Source organism: Bicyclus anynana, chromosome 4 (assembly GCF_947172395.1).
Source record: "Bicyclus anynana chromosome 4, ilBicAnyn1.1, whole genome shotgun sequence".
NCBI lineage: Eukaryota > Metazoa > Arthropoda > Insecta > Lepidoptera > Nymphalidae > Bicyclus > Bicyclus anynana.
In genome coordinates, this window is record NC_069086.1 from 9953399 (window position 1) to 9971803 (window position 18405).

The 18405-nt window shown below is 36.9% G+C and overlaps 3 protein-coding genes across 4 annotated transcripts in view; 1 reads left to right on the forward strand and 2 right to left on the reverse strand.

The window, feature by feature from the left end:
- Positions 1–5644: 5644 nt before the first annotated feature.
- Positions 5645–18405, reverse strand: part of LOC112043303 (ATP-binding cassette sub-family C member 4) — a 44510-nt gene continuing 31749 nt past the window's right edge. The window contains exons 11-25 of the mRNA XM_024078638.2: positions 18239–18376; positions 17413–17580; positions 17206–17325; positions 16150–16400; positions 15943–15992; positions 14860–15069; positions 14466–14696; positions 14274–14380; positions 10534–10657; positions 10109–10282; positions 9263–9390; positions 8582–8704; positions 7581–7703; positions 7280–7440; positions 5645–6676 (exon numbers count right to left, since the gene is read on the reverse strand). Coding sequence (XP_023934406.1) covers positions 6406–6676; positions 7280–7440; positions 7581–7703; positions 8582–8704; positions 9263–9390; positions 10109–10282; positions 10534–10657; positions 14274–14380; positions 14466–14696; positions 14860–15069; positions 15943–15992; positions 16150–16400; positions 17206–17325; positions 17413–17580; positions 18239–18376 — 2379 coding nt within the window. The 3' untranslated portion in view covers positions 5645–6405. The remainder of the gene's footprint in view (positions 6677–7279; positions 7441–7580; positions 7704–8581; positions 8705–9262; positions 9391–10108; positions 10283–10533; positions 10658–14273; positions 14381–14465; positions 14697–14859; positions 15070–15942; positions 15993–16149; positions 16401–17205; positions 17326–17412; positions 17581–18238; positions 18377–18405) is intronic.
- On the forward strand, positions 10840–13322 carry LOC112056967 (uncharacterized). Its single transcript, XM_024097451.2, has 2 exons — positions 10840–11522; positions 12286–13322. The coding sequence occupies exons 1-2, from the start codon at positions 11091–11093 to the stop codon at positions 12469–12471; spliced, it is 618 nt and encodes a 205-aa protein (XP_023953219.2). The 5' UTR covers positions 10840–11090; the 3' UTR covers positions 12472–13322.
- LOC112056968 (leukocyte receptor cluster member 8 homolog) lies at positions 11537–13821 on the reverse strand. Of its 2 annotated transcripts, XM_024097454.2 has the most exons (3): positions 13311–13821; positions 13117–13220; positions 11537–12252 (listed from the first exon to the last, which is right to left on the reverse strand). In XM_024097454.2, exons 1-3 carry the CDS (start codon positions 13540–13542, stop codon positions 11635–11637), a joined length of 954 nt encoding a protein of 317 aa, XP_023953222.2. In that variant the 5' UTR covers positions 13543–13821; the 3' UTR covers positions 11537–11634. The 2 variants fall into 2 exon arrangements, with proteins under 2 accessions (XP_023953222.2, XP_023953220.2); XM_024097452.2 differs by having other exon boundaries at positions 13117–13820.

Sequence of the window (18405 nt, forward strand, 5' to 3'; positions counted from 1 at the left end):
CATTAATATAATTAATTTTAAAAGATAATAAAATATTGTTATAATAAGTTTTGTTGTGAAGAAAACTCAATGGGAATTATCTTTATAATATAGTACAGGAGCCATGCTCGCCATGCTTGCCATGCAAATATCTATGATTTTTTTACCAGTGCAATCAACCGAATCGTAAATCTATGAGTGCAATAAAGTGTTATTCTATGTATCGGGAGAATATAGTCGGAGAAAATGTGTTCGGCTATATAACATGGCTTAGTTGGCTTAGTTGAGGACCCAAAATAAGATTTACACAGGGAATTTGGTAAAATTTGGTAAAACTTAGGGCAATATGCCATAAATTTCTTAAACGCGACATAAAGCTGTTATGATTATATAACTAGGGCTCTCAATCCAGAAGCGTGCATAAAGTGGCATAGCCTGAATATCAGGAAGGTAGGGTTCAGGAAGGTACCTCTGGGCTCATAATTTTTGTTTAGGGATTTAGTTAAGAAAATCTTACAACCAAATATGTAGAATACGATATTAGAGAGTTATTGCGGTATATCAGAACAGGTGTCCAGGGCTATTTGGGTGGGATCTTGCCAGGTTTGGCTGGGGAGAATGACTTGAGCGATGAAAGGGAGTGCTAGCTAGTTATAAAGGACGTCCTCAACCCTACATCCATTGGTCACAAGTCCGGAATTTCGAGCAAGGTTGATTCTCTGCCACTCTCTGGGATTATTGGTAACATTCTTGGTGGGAAATGTAAAACCCAATAGGGTTTCATTCAATATTTGGTTTTCCCTTTTAAATCCGCTTTTGATGTCAACCCGTCTCCGAGACTATTTACTCTTTATTACACTAGAATAATGTCTATAGATTTTAGTAATTTAACACTTTACATAATAGCATTTTGTCATCGCCTGCTGCACAGTGCAGCGGCAACGACCCAAGAAATTGTTTATGCATTTTGCTCGCTGAAACCGGCCATCCGTCACCTAGCGAATAGCGAATAACTAGTGAATTTTTTGATGAAACCTCGAACGCGTCGAACTATGTCATATACTTTGTATATTTCAATGAAATAAAAAGTAACACCTACCTTCTCTCTCTACTTCTCACCTATATTCTTATTTCATTACCGACTTTTGCATCTTTATAAATAGACTTATATACATATTACTCGTACATGAAAATTAATCGATATTTCGCGACATGATACAGCAGATACTCGAGAAAAACTTCACTGATTTCATTCATTTTTTTTTGATTTCATTCATCTCTTTTTTATACTTTCCAATGCGGGCTTTGTGTATATTTTAAGAAAATAAATTTCACACAGACTAACAAACACATCGCTTTGACTATCCACAGAATATATTAAACCTACACAGAATATTCGATTACTTGATCGATGTTTTGCTGTTCCGTCAGAAGAATCAGTTCTTTTTATTAAAAAGACGTAATAAAGGTAGAAATATTCACAAATGTAAAGTAACTACTTTTAGTAAACTAGAACTTGTTGCTGTTTTTTATGCCATCCACACACACACACAATCCGGCATTTTTAGGGAGCTCTTTACAGGACGAAAACTATTACAACAATGAAACATCGATTTTATAGATAGAGAAACAGTTTTTATAAACACGTTAGATCGTGATCCTATAGTTTTGACAGAGGGGTAATCTCTAGCGAGGCAGGTCCTTATGTAATTGGTCTGAGAGTTAAACAGATTAAGATAAAATCTGGTACTAAAATAAATTATAGTGTGGCATAGTGGCATACAACGACATTATATTGTACCTACGGTGGCATATATATATATTCCCACAGGAATAGCAGGACATTATTAGTTAGTTAATTTGTTACGTCATAATAGTTATTCGCCTCTAAGGTGTTATCCATGCTGCTGCTTTCTTTAGGAATGTTAGTTTTCCAAGGCACAGTAAGCTCTACAAGTATTTTGAGTTGTTATAGAGATATAATGGATGTATCAAGTTGTGAATATACTAGGTTGTTGGTGACATGTTAGGCCTACTGAAGTCGAAATAGCCGTACCCTTTGAGATTTTATAATGTTTTTATATTGGCCTAAAGCCTGCGATAGCCAGACACACCTCAGTTTTGGAAGGCTAAAAGATCGTCAGTTTATGCTCCTAGCGGTAGCTAATAAGGAGTTTGGAAGTTCATGAAGACCTGCGACATACCCTCGAACATTCAAGAATAAAGGTTATTTTTTTTAATAAAATGACATTTTATACATTGAATTCCATTAAACTGTTGAACTATTTAGGCTGTGCTACTATAGTATTATTAATCTGTGAACTGTGCATTTTGTCCAATGAGATATTTTACATTATAAATATACGAGTACTTATACAGTAGCGAAAAACAACATTACTTGCAGTTGGGGACAAAAAAGAATGGTCTAAGTTGGGTATCATGGATTTTGTATCCTAAATAACGAAGGATATACAAACCAATTCCTCTGATATTAAAATATTTGTCTTTAACTTTGTCAGTTATTAATCAGTTCTTTACCATAGTTCATTACTATGTATCTATGGTTCATTACATTCAAACGTAATATAGTCAAAATGAAATAGTTCAAGAACATAAACAGTTTTTTAAATAAAATGGAGGCAATAAATCTACTAAACACAAAATAAGTACAATTTCAGGGGATGCCACCACTAGATACCTAAACGTCACAATGGATACAATGGAGTGTTGTAAGGGTGGTAAAATATGTTGCACTGGGCCATGGGGATCATCCCCAACTCCATCATCTACAAAATCGATTTCTGAAAAATTTTCTATTGAATTATTATTACCTGAAAACCTCCCCTGAATCTAAATTGTCAGAAAGAACGTTACTCGAATCATCTTTGCCTACAAAAACTTCACTCGATTCATCATTGTCTGGAAAAGTATTGCTTGAATTGACGTCGTCTCCAAAAACCTCGCATGAACTATTGTCGCCAGGACAACCTTCACTTAAATCATTACCTGTAACGTAGTCATTTGAAACATCGTTACCAGAAAAATTCTCACACAAACCATCACTACCATAGACAGCAGTACTAGAAAAATTCGCCAGAAACATTATTGCACGATGAGCGTTCGTCTGACTTGATATTGACCCAATAACCTTTACTAGAATCATCATTAATTGCTCAACAGTCACAGTCAGAATCTTCGTTAACTGTACAACGATTACCCAAGTCATCACTACCAGCACAAGAAACATCCAATTTGCCTTTAAGCACACAGGACTCTTCTGAATCGCCTTTGTCTTCTCAACGTTCACACAAACCATTGACTTCTCAACACACATCTAATCAGCCATCGAAATCAAAGTCGTTTACTGAACGCAAGCCCAATGTATCTTTGGCAGCACAACGTGAACTTAATCACATTTGTCTGAGCAACGCTCTCGCGAATCAACGTTGGATACCTCATCGAAATCACTACTATCCCCAATACACTCACTAATAACCAACTAGTAACCACCTGTGTCTGCACTGATGGCTGATTTTTTTACCTTCTTTAGCGTCGTCCGAAATTCAATCACCTCAATCACAGCAGTTAGATGCACATTCACCCGAGTCAACAATTAAAACACATCGTCCATCTGATTTGCCACTGACCACACAAATCAAACCTACACCATCGCCGACCTTAACATGGACCAAAAATAACTTTCCGTTTACATCATCTTCTGTAAAGTACTTGCCCCAAGTATCTTACGACATATCCGCCACATTGTCGTCATTGTTAGAAAAACTCTTGGCCTTTTTATCAGCGTCCCCGCCCGCAAAACAATCTTCTTGTACGAAATTGATTGAAAAGTTATGCCCCGCTTTGACTATGAAATTCTGGCTCATCGCTCATAACATTTTCGTTCATTTGCTTGAAATGTTTCCGTCCTTATTTCATGTGGTTGCAAAACATTCTCCTATATATGCAGTAGCTGCTGTATTCTCTTCTTTGTCCAAAGTGATGTTTCAAAATCCCCGTGCAGCGTTAATTTCCGGAATACTTATACTGTTGATAATTTGGTTATCCTGGTCATTATACCAATGCGAGGTTTGCCAAAGATGCTTAAATTAAGTGAGGTAAAAACTTTTGCATGAAAACTTTTGCAAAGTGTTTAGAGGAAACAAGTGCCAGGAAGACGTTTATTTATTTGATTATCAATTAAATAAGGTTAGATTCAACAATGAAAGTAAAAATACGAATATCGTAGCATTTTATGGATTTACTTAGAGAGTACTGGGTCCATCGTATGGCAGAGAGATAATCTTCGAGCAGATCCCGGTACTTGTGACTCAGGTGTAAGTTTAGGGTGACGTTGAGAATTGACGGCACACTTCGTCCGCAGATCCGTAGATCGTATCGTATGATGATCGTATGAATCTTTTGTCAGATTGAAAATTTCTATTTTATAATATAAAAAAAAAATCGCAAAATGCGTTGGTAAGCGCATAACTCAACAACGCCTGGACCAATTTGGCCAATTCTTTTTTTTAAATGTTCGTTAAAGTTCTAAGATGGTTTATACGTTGAGAAAAATTAGAATAATTGCCGGAAAAACCATAAAAATAGCCCTTTATTTTTTACCATATGCCCATACAAATGTTTTCCAGTCGCCAGACACTTTGCTACGTGACAACCCTTCGTAATGCACTATTTAATTTTGCAATTTCAAGGGTCTTCAGCGAAGGTTTACCACGAAGCCAAATGTCTGGCGAATGGGGATAACATTTCTCATATTATGCTGATGAAAATATAAAAAAAAATCACTCGTACTTAGACGGTTGAGGGTCTGGATCCTTGAAACCTGCTATCATCCAAAGGCACCATGATCCAAACTCCATAGTTGGCTACTGTCTTGGACATATGTTTTCTGTGCTACTGTACTTATTTAGGGTAGGAGCATGACAAACTATCAGCTTTTATATAATGACGGAGGTCTAGCTGTCGCTGGCTCTCCGTCTACAAGGGTAGATAATATGTAAAAATGTCCACTTCTTGCACATGCACATTCTTGTACACTAAGTAAGGGATACCATTATATGTTTTATTTTTGATTTTTTTACTTATTTCTGTATACCCATATTTATATAGTAGGTACGCGTCAATTGTGTCCTGCTAATTTGGACATGTATAATATACTTTCCTTGATTCTGGATGCTCTGATAGGACCGCCAAGTTCTGGCCGTGTACTTACCAAGTGGAGGTTTTACTGGGTACGTTAAGACGCATCCTGATGTTAGTAGACTCCTGGTATACTAAACACAATGGCTCAACTTGGAATAATATCAAGTCTATTTGCGGTGTTTATGTTGATGAGATAATCATTATGCAAACGAAAAAGCGGTTGTACGTATTAGTAAATTTTCGTATTTTTCCCTTTTTTTTATCAATTGATGTTATTACAGATACAACTCCGCAATTCAAACAAGTGAAGTAATGACGTATGAAGAATAATGAGCTGTTGCGAAAATTGCACGAATGATACTTGGGAGAGCCTGTTTATTGACTACAAAATAGAATTATTCGTATTAGGACTGGCCTTTATTGCTCTATTTTTAGCTTACCGCCTGTATAAATGTCGCCATCCAAGAACTCCATTACTTTGCATGCGAATGTAAAACAAGTGAGATGTTCAACAATAATTTTATTTATTATAAAAATACAATCATTATTTAATTTTACATATACACTTATCATATTTTTACATAACCTTACATAAAATTGCCTATTTATTTACACTAAGTATCACCGTTTTCAATATTTTATTGTGTTAATCACAAGTGTCTACAAATCACAAGCCTACTTGAAATATTTTCTTCCTATAAAACATTCGAGTTATTTTAAAACTCACATTTAATATATTAATTAAAAAAATCTCAAATATAAACTTTACTCATGGGTTCAGCTATGCCTTTTATAGGTTGGCTTTACAATTTCATAACTTAGTTCTAATGAAAATTTTGGTCTTGCCTTTAAAAAAATCAAACAAGTGTAAAGTGTACTTCCTACCTTACTAACTTTATTATTGATGAATAAAAACACTCATGGAATCAAATGATAGATTTTTTAAAAGCTTTGTACTTAGACGGTTGAGTGTCTGGATCTTTAAAATCTACTACCTCCTCCAGGAGCGTGAGCTGACAAACTGAGCTTCAATAAAAGCGTACTTTATATAAAAACTGAAGTTGATTTGAGTTTTAATTTAAAAACTGAATATGAATTTATAAAAAAATATAGTAATAAAAAACACTATTACAATAGACATGTTTTAGACGACTTCCACTTCCACTTCATCGTATTAATTTCAATACATTCATTAGCCATTTCATACAGATACGGTGAACTGACTACACACCATTGCGATCATTCCATATTTCCTAATAATTCAATTTATTTAGTACTATTGCTCTGGAAGTATTTTTCTTTTGCTACTTCAAATAACTTTTCACTGCTTTTTTCTCCAGTTTCCCTGACCATCGACGAGAACATACTATTGGGATCCGATAGAAGGATGTAAGGATGGTCGAATTCGGCAATTTCCCCGCTGCTCATGACTAGGACTCTGTCGGAATCCATGATGGTATTCAGACGATGTGCGATAGTGAGGACGGTGCACGATGCGAATTGTTTTCGAATAGTCTGCTGTATAAAGTTGTCGGTCCTGTAACATGAACAATAAATGTGAGCTAAATTTATCTATTAATATTATAAAGTTGGGGTCCTAAGGTGCTGGAATGTGACCAGCACTAGAAAGCGCAGTGTTGATCAACCCTCCACCAGGTGGCGTCGCTGGATGCAGGTAGTGATGTTTAGAAGTCCCTACAAAAGGCCTATGTCCTGCAGTGGACGTCCATCACCTGGTATGATGATGATGATGAATATAATAAAGAGTAAAGTTTGTCACGTTGTAGGGGTTCTCACGGGAACGTGAACTACGCGGGTGAAACCGCGGAACGTCGGCTAGTAGGTGTATAATATTGAATTTTAACTAATTTTACTACTTTAAACTAATGATTGATGACACATTGGGCCAGCGTGGTGGACTATTGGCCTAACCCCTCTCATTCTGAGAGGAGACTCGAGCTCAGCAGTGAGCCGAATATGGGTGATGATGAAACTAATGATTTGGAACTTATTCTATCTTTCTACTCTTATATTCTTATAAAGAAGAAGGATTTGATTGTTTGTTCTTTGTTTCGTGTTAATTACGTTCAATAGTTTATTATATTAACCATTTTATTATTGTAATACAGATCATACTCACTGTGGATCAACGTTTGCGGTGGCTTCGTCCATTATCAGTAACTTGTTAGATCGTAAAACTGCTCTCGCTAAGCACATCAACTGCCTTTGACCGACCGAGAAGTTTGCGCCACCCTCAGTCACTTTAAAATCCAATGAAGGAACTGCTGATTTCATGTCTACCTATATAACGTATAGTTGAAAATTATTACTTTTTGTATCACAAATAATTGATTTTGATTTTTAGTTTTGATTAAGATTATATATGTAAAGTATAAAATATTTCTGTAAAGTACTATTTTCTCTGATTTATTTTTATTTACCTGTTCTAAGGCACACCATAGCTCGTCGTCAGTGTATATATCAAATGGATCTAAATTGTATCTTATAGTAGCAGAAAATAGGACAGGCTCTTGAGGGATGATTGAAATCTTTGATCTTAAAGTCTGCAACAAAAAAACGGACAGCCATTAAATACATACAATTGTTTACATACCCAAACCATGATCGGGCAAACATTCGTCATTTTATAATAGCTCATGTTACTATAGTAAGCTCCTTATCGACAGTCTCATCATCTATGCCTATAATCTATGATCTAACTGTAATCTATAGATACGTACTTTAATATTTTATAGAGGTAGTTTGTGGTGTTGTAGGGGTTAATCTCTGGATCTATTAAACCGATTTTGGAAATTCTTTTACTATTAGAAAGCTACGTTATCTGTTAGTGTCTAAGTAGCTATATAGTATATATATTAACCCCCGTATTCTCATAAGAACTGGATCTATGCGAGTGAAGTCGTGGGCGTCGGCTATTAGAGATAGGGATGTGCAACGCACTCGTGGTGCCGATAAATCGCTAAAGATCTGTACTTCGTCGTTACCAAACGTAGTTGCAGTATAAATGAATAAGTGTGGTAGACATTTATGGAGTTTGGATCTAGGTGGGTTAGGCACGTAGCAGGTTTATTAAATCGTCCAAATTTAAGTGATTTTTTTGCATTTTCTTCAGAATGATACGATGAATCATGTGCTCAGTTGCCAGAGACATAACTTGGTGGCTAAGGGTGTGTTTATTGGATAACTTTATGCTTTTACACAAAGACACATTTCATCACAGGCAATCATTATAATAATCTAATGTGACCATTGTGTACATAGGCGTTTAAAGGGCTTAGTCCATTTTAGGGTGGGCACGGCCAACCTGTGGATTCTGGGCTACCGATATGAAATTCTAATGATACTAATAATAGACTTTAAGTCGAGGGCCAGGCCCACCCAAGGAAATAATCCTAGATACGCCAATGATTGTGTAACTCACCTGCTTTGCAAGCTTTGACGTGTCAATATCATCAATCATTATTTCGCCTTCAATGAAAGCAAATCTAAATATTGCCGAGATTAGAGATGATTTGCCCGCTCCTGTCCTGCCAACAATACCAACCTACAAAAGCAGAAAATTATTTTCAGTCATACCAATAACAGGGGCAACATATTTTAGCAAGAAATACAATAGGGAATATGTATGTTATTATAGAAATTAAGACATTAAGGTATACCAATAAAGAAAATAAACAAAGATGTTCAATATGTCTTATTAGTTATTATATTATACATATTAATAACATTATTTTCTTAATTTGTTAACTTTTACTAATATTTTTTAGGTTTTATTTATTAAAAAAGAGTAGTCAATTATTGTATGGGAAAAATGAAACGTTTTACTAAAATGGAACAAGGTCTATTCGAAAAATGACGTAATTCGTGACGTCAAGGTACGTGATCGTATAACAAAATGGCGGTGTTATGATTGTTTAAAATATTTAAAATATTTAAGTGTTTATTTTGCCGGCAATTTTTTTTTTTTTGCCGGCAACAATCTCTACTCGTACCTAGTTTAATGTTTATTACCTATAGTTTTTTTAATGTCGAAAATCTATTAAAAATATTAAAATATATTTGTTTATTGAATATTCCTTATTGCTGATCCACCATTATTTACCTTCCATCCACTGTCAATAGAAATATTTAATCGTTTGAGTACCGGATCTTCGTCGGGGGCATATCTCATGGTTACATTTTGAAATACAATTTGACCTCGCGACGGCCAATTGGGTGGCAAAGCCAATTCTGAAATTTAATTAATTTGTTAAAAAAATTGTTTATTCCTCAAGAGGACAAAACACGTGTTGTTGCATATGGCATCTTATCAATATGTTAAACTAGCGGACACCCGCGACTTCGTCCGCGTGGAATTCAGTTTTTTACAAATCCCGCGGGAACCATGGATTTTTCCGGGATGAAAAGTAGCCTATGTGTTAATCCGGCGTAAAATCTATTTCCATTCCAAATTTCAGCCAAAACGCTTCAGTTGCCGCAGCGTTAAACAAGAACAAACATACTTACACACTTACACAATTTCACACTTTCACACTTACACACAAACTTTCGCCTTTATAATATTAGTGTGATATTCCCGTCCTTCCACATCCGTCGGAAAGAGAATACGGTACGTTGGGTATGGCAATAGTCCAGCGGGCGGGGATCAAACCCACGACCAATGAGTCTGGCACCTTTATCTCAATCCCAGGACTACTGCACTACTGTGCCAGAGAGGTCGTCAAAAATAAAAATGACTGCGCGCTGAGGGCCTAGTGGCAGTTTGATACTGTTACCGTCACGTAACGTAAACGCGAATTTCTAAGGAATTGAAACAGCGCCATCTAGTGGCACTACTGCACAACTGTTTCAATTCCATATAAAGTTTGCGAAAACGTCAACGTGATAGTAACAGTATGAAAATATTGAAAACTCCCACTAGGCACACTGTACACAACTGCGTACTTACGTCCTTCGTACAAGTTGACCTCTGTCTCAATGCGCGTGTACTCCAGCACTCGCTCCACGCTGGTGAGCTGTGCCAGGAACTCCACCAACATGCGGGCACCATGCTGCAGCATCGCCGTCAGGATATTGCTCTGCGTCACCGCCAGCCCCACGCTGCCCACTTGCATCACTTCGTCTGTGGAACCATTATACTTCATTAAATTAAATTCAGTCGCGAAGCTGAAGTGGCAATGGGCGGAGCACTAAGTTCGAAGAGCCGATGTGCGTTGGCCCCGCACTAGAAAGCGCAATGTTGGTTGACCACCTACCAGGTGAACTGACGACATAATAGCGAGTCGTAGGGATTCGCTGGATTCTCGCAGTCTGAAGGTACAAACAGAGTCTTGTTACAACGATTTTATATTTTTAAATATTTGATAAACTTACCAAAGTCTACATACAAGAACACGAAGATGATCACCGTAAGATAAATTTGGCATAACGTGTCTAAATAAAATCCAAATGTACAGCCGCAACCCAGGTAACAATTCCAAGCGGCGGTATGAAGGTCCTGCAAATGTAAATAATATTTTGTAATGTAATGTATCTCCAATACTTTTCAAAGCATAGGTTAATAGATTTTTTAGGTAAATCAGTTTAAGCACACAATAAACACTTCTGTCAGGAACGATGTTTTTCAACTGAAAACGTGTTTTAAAACGTCAGGATCTTTAATCTTTAAACTTTAATCTCGACGAAAATGTTGCTAATGGCCGCGTACTGACTGAGCGAGCAGCTTCGCGAGGCAGCCTCGGACGTTTGCCTCGCAACGTTTGCCGCGCGAGGCAGCCTCATTCTGTAATTTAATACACATGAGACTGCCGCGCGCGGCAAAGCCGAGCCAGACCGAGGCTGAGCAAAAGACTCGAACGCTCAGTAGTTACTCACAAGTCGAACAGAAGCCACGCGCGAGTAGCGCATATTCAGTTTAGATTAAGATTATCATGAGGCCGTGCGTTCGGAAGGCTATCGCCACCACTGCCTTTATACTGATTCATCAACTTGTACAAAAAAAGAAAAGAAAAAAATCTAAACATTTTTGGATAAAAACGTTATACAAAAACAGATTTCAAGCTGGAAACAGAATATTTGAAGAGCTGTGCTTTGATGACGCAGAAAGCAATTTCACTAGAATGAATAAAATTGAATTTGAACATCTGTACTCTCTTATAAACGCCAAAATAAGCAAGAAGGACACAAATTTTCGAGAAGCAATAACCGCAAGGGAAAGATTGTTGGTTACGTTAAGATTTTTGGCCACGGGAGATTCTTATACCAGTTTGCAGTATCTGTTTCGTATATCAAAACAAAGAATATCAGTAATCGTTCATGAAGTTTGTGATGCGTTAATCGATGTGCTAAGGGATTATGTTAAGGTAAAATAAAATAATTTTATTCCATTTTTCGTACATTTTTATTAATTATTACAACATGACAAATAGACAAAAAGACAATTAATATGAAACGCTTAATTAAACAAGTACTTATCTAACAATGAGGATGAGGAGGCGGAGGGGGCATCGGTGAGGTAGGAGGGATCGGTGGGGTAGGAGGCATCGGTGAGGTAGGAGGCATCGGTGAGGTAGGAGGCATCTGTGATTGAGGAGGCATCGGTGATTGAGGAGGCATCGGTGAGGAAGAAAGACAAGACGTATTATTGGAACTGTTTAGCCCACTGTATGATTGAGTATAATAACCAGTGTATGATGGGTATGCTCCCATGTCCGCTTCGAAAATAATTTTATTTATAGCATGCTTTACATGTGCTAAAGTAAAAGCGTCATATTTTCGCAACTCATTTGCGACATATTGCCCATAAACATCGTAGGAGTCATGTTTTTCCGAAGCAGCACTATCACTTGCACACTGTTGTAATAGTGTTAAGGCTTCTGATATAGCATTATCAGTTAAATCATTTGGCTCAGTTCTTTTAGTTCTCTTCTTTGCTCTCGTATATTCATTTCTGGTTTCTTTAACTGTATTTTCATTACCGACTTGATTTTGAGTTTCACTTTGACTGCCACTATTTTGAGTTTCATTTTCACTGCCATCATTTCGAGTTTTACTTTGACTTCCATCATTTTGAATTTCACTGTGACATGCATTCTGTAGGGTGAAAAATCATAATTTTAATTACAGATACCATCATCCGAAGAAGAGTGGCTTACTATAGCAAGAGAATTTGAGACAAAATGGAATTTTCCGCATGCTATTGCAGCAATGGATGGGAAACATGTTATATTACAATCGCCTATAAATAGTGGCAATGATTTCGATTGTTACAAATTGTTTCCCAGTATGGACTATACTATTTGCTTTAGTTGACGCCAATTATAAATTCCTGTATGTAGATGTTGGTAGCAAAGGTCGTATATCAGATGGCGGTGTGTTTAAAAATACCAATTTATATAAAAAACTTGAAAGAAGGGAACTTAATATTCCTCCGCCAGAAATCTTACAAATACCTTATGAAACTGCAGTGCCGTATTTTATTTTGGCCGATAAAGCATTTGCATTGGATGAGTACACAATGAAACCTTATGAAGGTACTCCAAATCGAGGTTCAATGGAAAGGATCTTTAATTACCGACTGTCCAGAGCAAGGAGAGTTGTGGAAAATGCTTTTGGCATTTTAAGTTCTGTGTTCAGAGTATTGAGGAAGCCCATACTATTGGAACCAGAAAAAGCTACAAAAGTCGTGTTAACTACTATATACTTATATAACTACTTGCGAAGGGATCAAGAGGCCTCTCAAAGGTTTACTGCCCCGGGATCATTTGATGTCGAAGCTGAAGGAACAATAATACCCGGGCGATGGCGGCAGGATACAGAAATGTCATCAATGCTACCTATTCGAGCTATGCCACGGCGAGGGCCAACAGATTTAAAAGAAATACGTTCACATTTAGGGAGACATTTTATTACAAATGGAGCAATTGCTTGGCAGAATAATTATCAGTAAATACTCACGTCTTCAGGTAAAGTATCTTGAGTATTTCCTGGATGGTTTCTATCGCCCAGGAAGCTGAAAGCTTCATAGGCGTACCAATTTGATTTATATATGTCACCACGACCTGTAATAAATAATAAATTAATTAAATTTGTACGACTGACTATAAATATGTAATGACTGTACGAAAACATAATAATAAACATAAACATACCTGATCCTGTGATACGGCTTTTCTTTTCACGTGACCTTTCCCTCCTATAGGATCCTAGCAAAGACTCCATCTTTTTTTTTAAATCCATTATTGGAATGTTCATTTCACGATTTATGTTATTCCACGCATCTTCTCTTAGTCCTCTGTTGGTATAATTAGGACATTGCGCATCCCAAAGTAGTTTATATTCTCCATATAAATGTATTAATTTGAGACACTGTTCTCTATTCATGATAATATAATTATACTTATGTTCTCTATTCCGTATTCGTCGAACAAGCGAGGCAAAACACGACCGTCTTGAGTGCGCGCGGCAAACGTACTGAGGCGCCTTTGAGCATGGACAAAAACCGACAACGTTTGGCTCGGGTCGCGGCACGCTCGGGCGAGGCAGCGCGTGCGTTTGCCTCGGCCGAGGCGCGTCTTGACCGACCGAGGATTTGCCTCGCGCGGCTGCCTCGCGAGGCTGCTCGCTCAGTCAGTACGCGGCTATTGGTTAATTACATCTTTGTCTCATTAAAATCAGTGAAAATATTCATAATTCAGATGATGATTGTCAGCATGGCTTTTTTTATTCTTTACAATTAAGCCTTTGACTGCAATCTCAGCTGATGGTAAGTGATGATGCAATCTAAGATGGAAGCGGGCATACTTGTTAGGAGGAGGATGAAACACCCCTTTCGGTTTCTACATGACATCGTACCGGAACGCTAAATCGCTTAACGATACGTCTTTGCCGGTAGGGTGGTAACTAGCCACGGCTGAAGCTTCCCACCAGCCAGACTGGACCAATTAAGAAAACCTCAAGCAACCCAGCCGGGGATCGAACCCAGGACCTCCGTCTTGTTAATCTACCGCGCATACCACTTCGCCACGGAGGCCGTCAAAACTAACTACATCAGGATCTTATTAAAACCAGCCAGAATATTCAAAATTAGAAATACTCTTAAAGTAGATTCTGACCTGATGATTGTCGAACTCGGTAATAAGTCTTTGTTGGGCACCAGCCGCTCTAATTGTTGCAATTCCATTTAGAGACGATGTCACCGTTCCAAATACCGGACTTTTTGCTAAAAAATAATGTAAATATGAGGTTATTTTATATTTTGGATATATTTGAATTATTCTAGGTAGTAAAAAAATATTTTTACTTACTTACGCCTTCCAACCTCTTTACGCCTTGTGCCGTTCTTAGATATAACTTTACAAAGAAAAAGAATATCAACATCAATATTGCTGAAGGGATCAGAGTCCAATACAAGGCTATTGCGTTGAGGATCAAAATGAATATAAGTGTACTGTATATTTGGAAAACGTCTAATAATGTTCTGGGCAGAATTTCATCCAATGCACCCATGTCCTTAGTGAAACGATTTAGAATGCGTCCTAAAATAAAACATGAAAATATAGTTTTTATAAATATCTTCATCATGTATGTTAAAACAAAAATAAATACAAGTATACTAATCTAGTATAATACTCTTCATAGATATATTTTGGATACAACTGCAGAGATGAAAATAAAACATTAAAATCAAAATAATTTTACCTGAAGAGCTTGTGTCAAAGAATCGCATGATTCCCTTAATTAATGTAGAGAACATGCGGTCATGGAGTTTCTTCGAAGCCCTGATGCAGAGTCTGACGAAGGCTGGCACTCGGATGTGGACAAGAAGAATGGTGGCAATGATAAGTACACCATGAATGATGAGGTATTGTCCCGTAGTGAAAGGACCAACTTGGGTGTTTAGGTCCTTATCTGTATGTGAAAGTTGAAACTGTTTAGTAAGTACATTACATACTCGAAAAACATTTCTGGTATTGAAAAATAATTATACTAATACTGATGCAAAGTACAATATATAAGGTCAAATAGATAGATGTTGATTCTTGTACGAATATGGTGAAAATATATTGTCAAAAAGCCTATAATAATACAAAAATCAATACATACATTTAAAACTAAAATTATTGTGTCTGTCTGTGATTGCTAAAAGACTATATTTCAAAAAATTCAATTCAAATTTCAAGTGGTTTAGCTATTCACACAATAGGTACTAAAACAAAATCAAGCAGTTTTTAAATTTTTGTCCGTCTGTCTGTCTATCTGTCTTTCTGATTGTACAGGTTAGTCTTTAGAATGGCTGAACGGATTTTAATGATTCTTTCACTGGAATATAGAATTCTACTTTTTATTCCGAAAAAAATCTATGGATCCTGCGAAATTCGTGAAAAACTAAATTTCACTTGAAAGAAGTCGCGGGCGTCCGCTAGTTTTATAATATCGTATGTTCACTCAAAAATGGACGCGATGGCAAGCATGTGTACTATCGAAGCAAGACTGAAAAGGTAGTTGTCAGTCTTGCTTCTGTGTACAATTTTTTTGTTAAATCTATACTAATATTATAAAGCTGAAGAGTTTGTTTGTTTGTTTGATTGAACGCGCTAATCTCAGGAACTACTGGTCCGATTTGAAAAATTCTTTCAGTGTTAGATACCGCATTTATCGAGGAAGGCTATAGGCTATTTTATCCCCGTATTCCTACGGGGACGGGAACCACGCGAGTGAAACCGCGCGCCGTCGGCTATATCAAATATTTTGATGTTTGAATAACCGGAATATGCGACTAACCAATTTCATTTGTTCCAGCTTCTTCCTCGAATTTTGCCATTTCGTTTGTCCTATAACAAAAAAAATAGGCAATTTTAAACCAGGAAAAATAAAAAATAGGTACCTAGGTCCTAGGTAAATACTAAATAAATAATAAATAATAGCTAAATACTCGTAAATCCACCTCATACCTTGAAACAAATAAAACAATAATTAAATGAAGCTTACCAAAAACTGATCCAAAAATCGGCAGATGAGCCAGCCGCAGCAGCGCCCAATATCAAGAACATAGTGAAAAGTATAAAATAAATATTCCCTCCAGCACTGAAATACGAGTATATGACCTCCCATCGCAAATTGCCGGATTGCTTCTCCTCGGCAGCCATTTTCTGTGCTTCGAATTGGCGAGTATCTTCATCCGCACCAGATTTGGTGGACAGTGCTCTCAACAATGCGGGCTTTTCTTTTTCTTCCACCTTCTGAAAAAAAATCATTTTCTATTTATATGTAACGAAACGTACTAGGTATAAGGTATTATCAGAAAAATATTTCGGTGTACGATTCAAACCATGAACCATCATACATCAAGTGGCTTGAAATTACCACGAATGATCATGTAACATCTTTAACCCTACTTGTAATATCTTTTACTTTTCAATATTTTATGTTCACAGTTGTGAATGGTGAGAAAAAGACTATTAGCAATAGATATCCGTATCCAAAGCTTTAAGGTTAATTCAACTATTAAATGCTTTACAATTTTTGCGAACTCAATGCAATTAAACATTGTAAAGTCAACATGTGCTGAGGGTGCTTCGGTTTTGGAGTGAAAAGTACTCGTAAGTGAAGTGAAGGGCCTTTGTCAGGCTTACAGCTTAGCTGGAGTTGTTCGTCTTTTTTGTCCTGCATATTGCGAATAACCGTATTCGCAATATGCAGGACAAAAAAGACTTCAGACACAGACATGCAAAAAAATTCTTCTAGAATAATAAAAATAAATGGTACGTGCTTTCAGTAGGTGATGCCCTTACTCATATACACTTTTGGCATTCTAAAGTGGCCTTATCTAGGGTCGGATAGTGAAGGCATTGATTTTTGAGACAACGTGTATTGTGGGAAGGTTCCTCACTCTGGAACCCTGACCACCGGTTGCTTGGGCACTCAAATATCCCGCAGAGGGAGGATTTAATTTTATAAAATTTTAAGTATATTTTGTATTTTATTAACATTGAATAAAATTGTAAAAAAGGACAAATAAATAAATGAGAGAAAAATAATTCTTACCCCTGACGCAATGCTTGCAGTGTCTTGATCTTTTCCTTCTTGCAATGACGATAGTAGTTGAGCGAACTCTTTTCCGGATGATACCAGTTCATCGAATGTTCCCATGTTTTCTACACTACCCTAAAATGAAATCATTGAAAATATAGATATGACATTGTTTCCTATCTTGTGTGGAACAACTTCGAAATTAATCTGCTAATTTCTTACATCTTTCAAAAGAATAATAAAATCGGCGGCCTTCAAAAAGTGTATCTGATGTGTGACCAGGATGCGCGTTCGGCCTCGCAAATACTCGTTGATGCAGCCGTCGAACAATTGACGGCCCACGTTGGCATCTACTGCTGACAGTGGATCATCTAATAGGTAGATGTCAGCCTAGAAACAAATTAAAAGTTTTACAATTATTGTATTTTCCCCCATATCCTTTTAATTTAATAAAACCGCAGGATTTGGCTAAAGCAACAATATCTTGCATACAGGATTTACGGCTGCATGTATAATTTAATGTTAAACAAGTATGGAGTAGATAGCATATATAAACTATTTCCGTAAAAGTCTTGGAACTGAACATAACATTAATACAAAACGCAGTTGGCAGGATTTGGTCGCTAAAAGTTGAAGATTCCATTCCATATTTCTGAAATCCATTTCCAAATATTGTACTATAAAATTTGTATGAACATAACCAAATAATCATTATAGAAAGTTATTTTCCTATAATACCTAGCTTAGAAGTACTAGCACTAATTTCAATCTTGTTACTCTAACTTGTAACTGTAACTGTAAGTTCTACTTAAAAGCATACCAAATTTTGATATTAAAAAATATTTTCATATCAGCCAAACATACAATCTGCAGGCAAATGTTTATAAAGCCAAGCAAACGTTGAATTTTGCCGCTTCAGGTAGAGAACAACACTCAAATTGTATAAGCGAAGCAAACCTTTTCCGTAACAATGTCGGATCCAATAGAGGGCAAATTGGAAGCATTGAACACGTGGCGTTGTTAGTAGTAGGAATAAAAAACCAATTACTTCTCTGTAGACGGCCCGTGCCAAATTGATTCGGGCCCGCTGCCCCCCGGACAGGGATACCCCCCTCTCCCCCACCAGCGTCTGGTCGCTGTATGGAAACTGTTTGAAGTCCTTCTCCAAAGCGCATACTCTGCATACCTGAAACAAATAACTTTTTCACTCAAGAT

Bases quoted from the DNA above. Each gene is read 5' to 3' on its own strand.
- LOC112056967 (XM_024097451.2), top strand. From the start codon at position 11,091: ATGAGGCCGTGCGTTCGGAAGGCTATCGCCACCACTGCCTTTATACTG. The intron at 11,523-12,285 runs GTAAAATAAAAT...TTTTAATTACAG, and splicing joins TGCTAAGGGATTATGTTAAG to ATACCATCATCCGAAGAAGA.
- LOC112056968 (XM_024097452.2), bottom strand. From the start codon at position 13,542: ATGAATAGAGAACAGTGTCTCAAATTAATACATTTATATGGAGAATAT. The intron at 12,253-13,116 runs GTGAGTATTTAC...TTCACCCTACAG, and splicing joins AAGATACTTTACCTGAAGAC to AATGCATGTCACAGTGAAAT.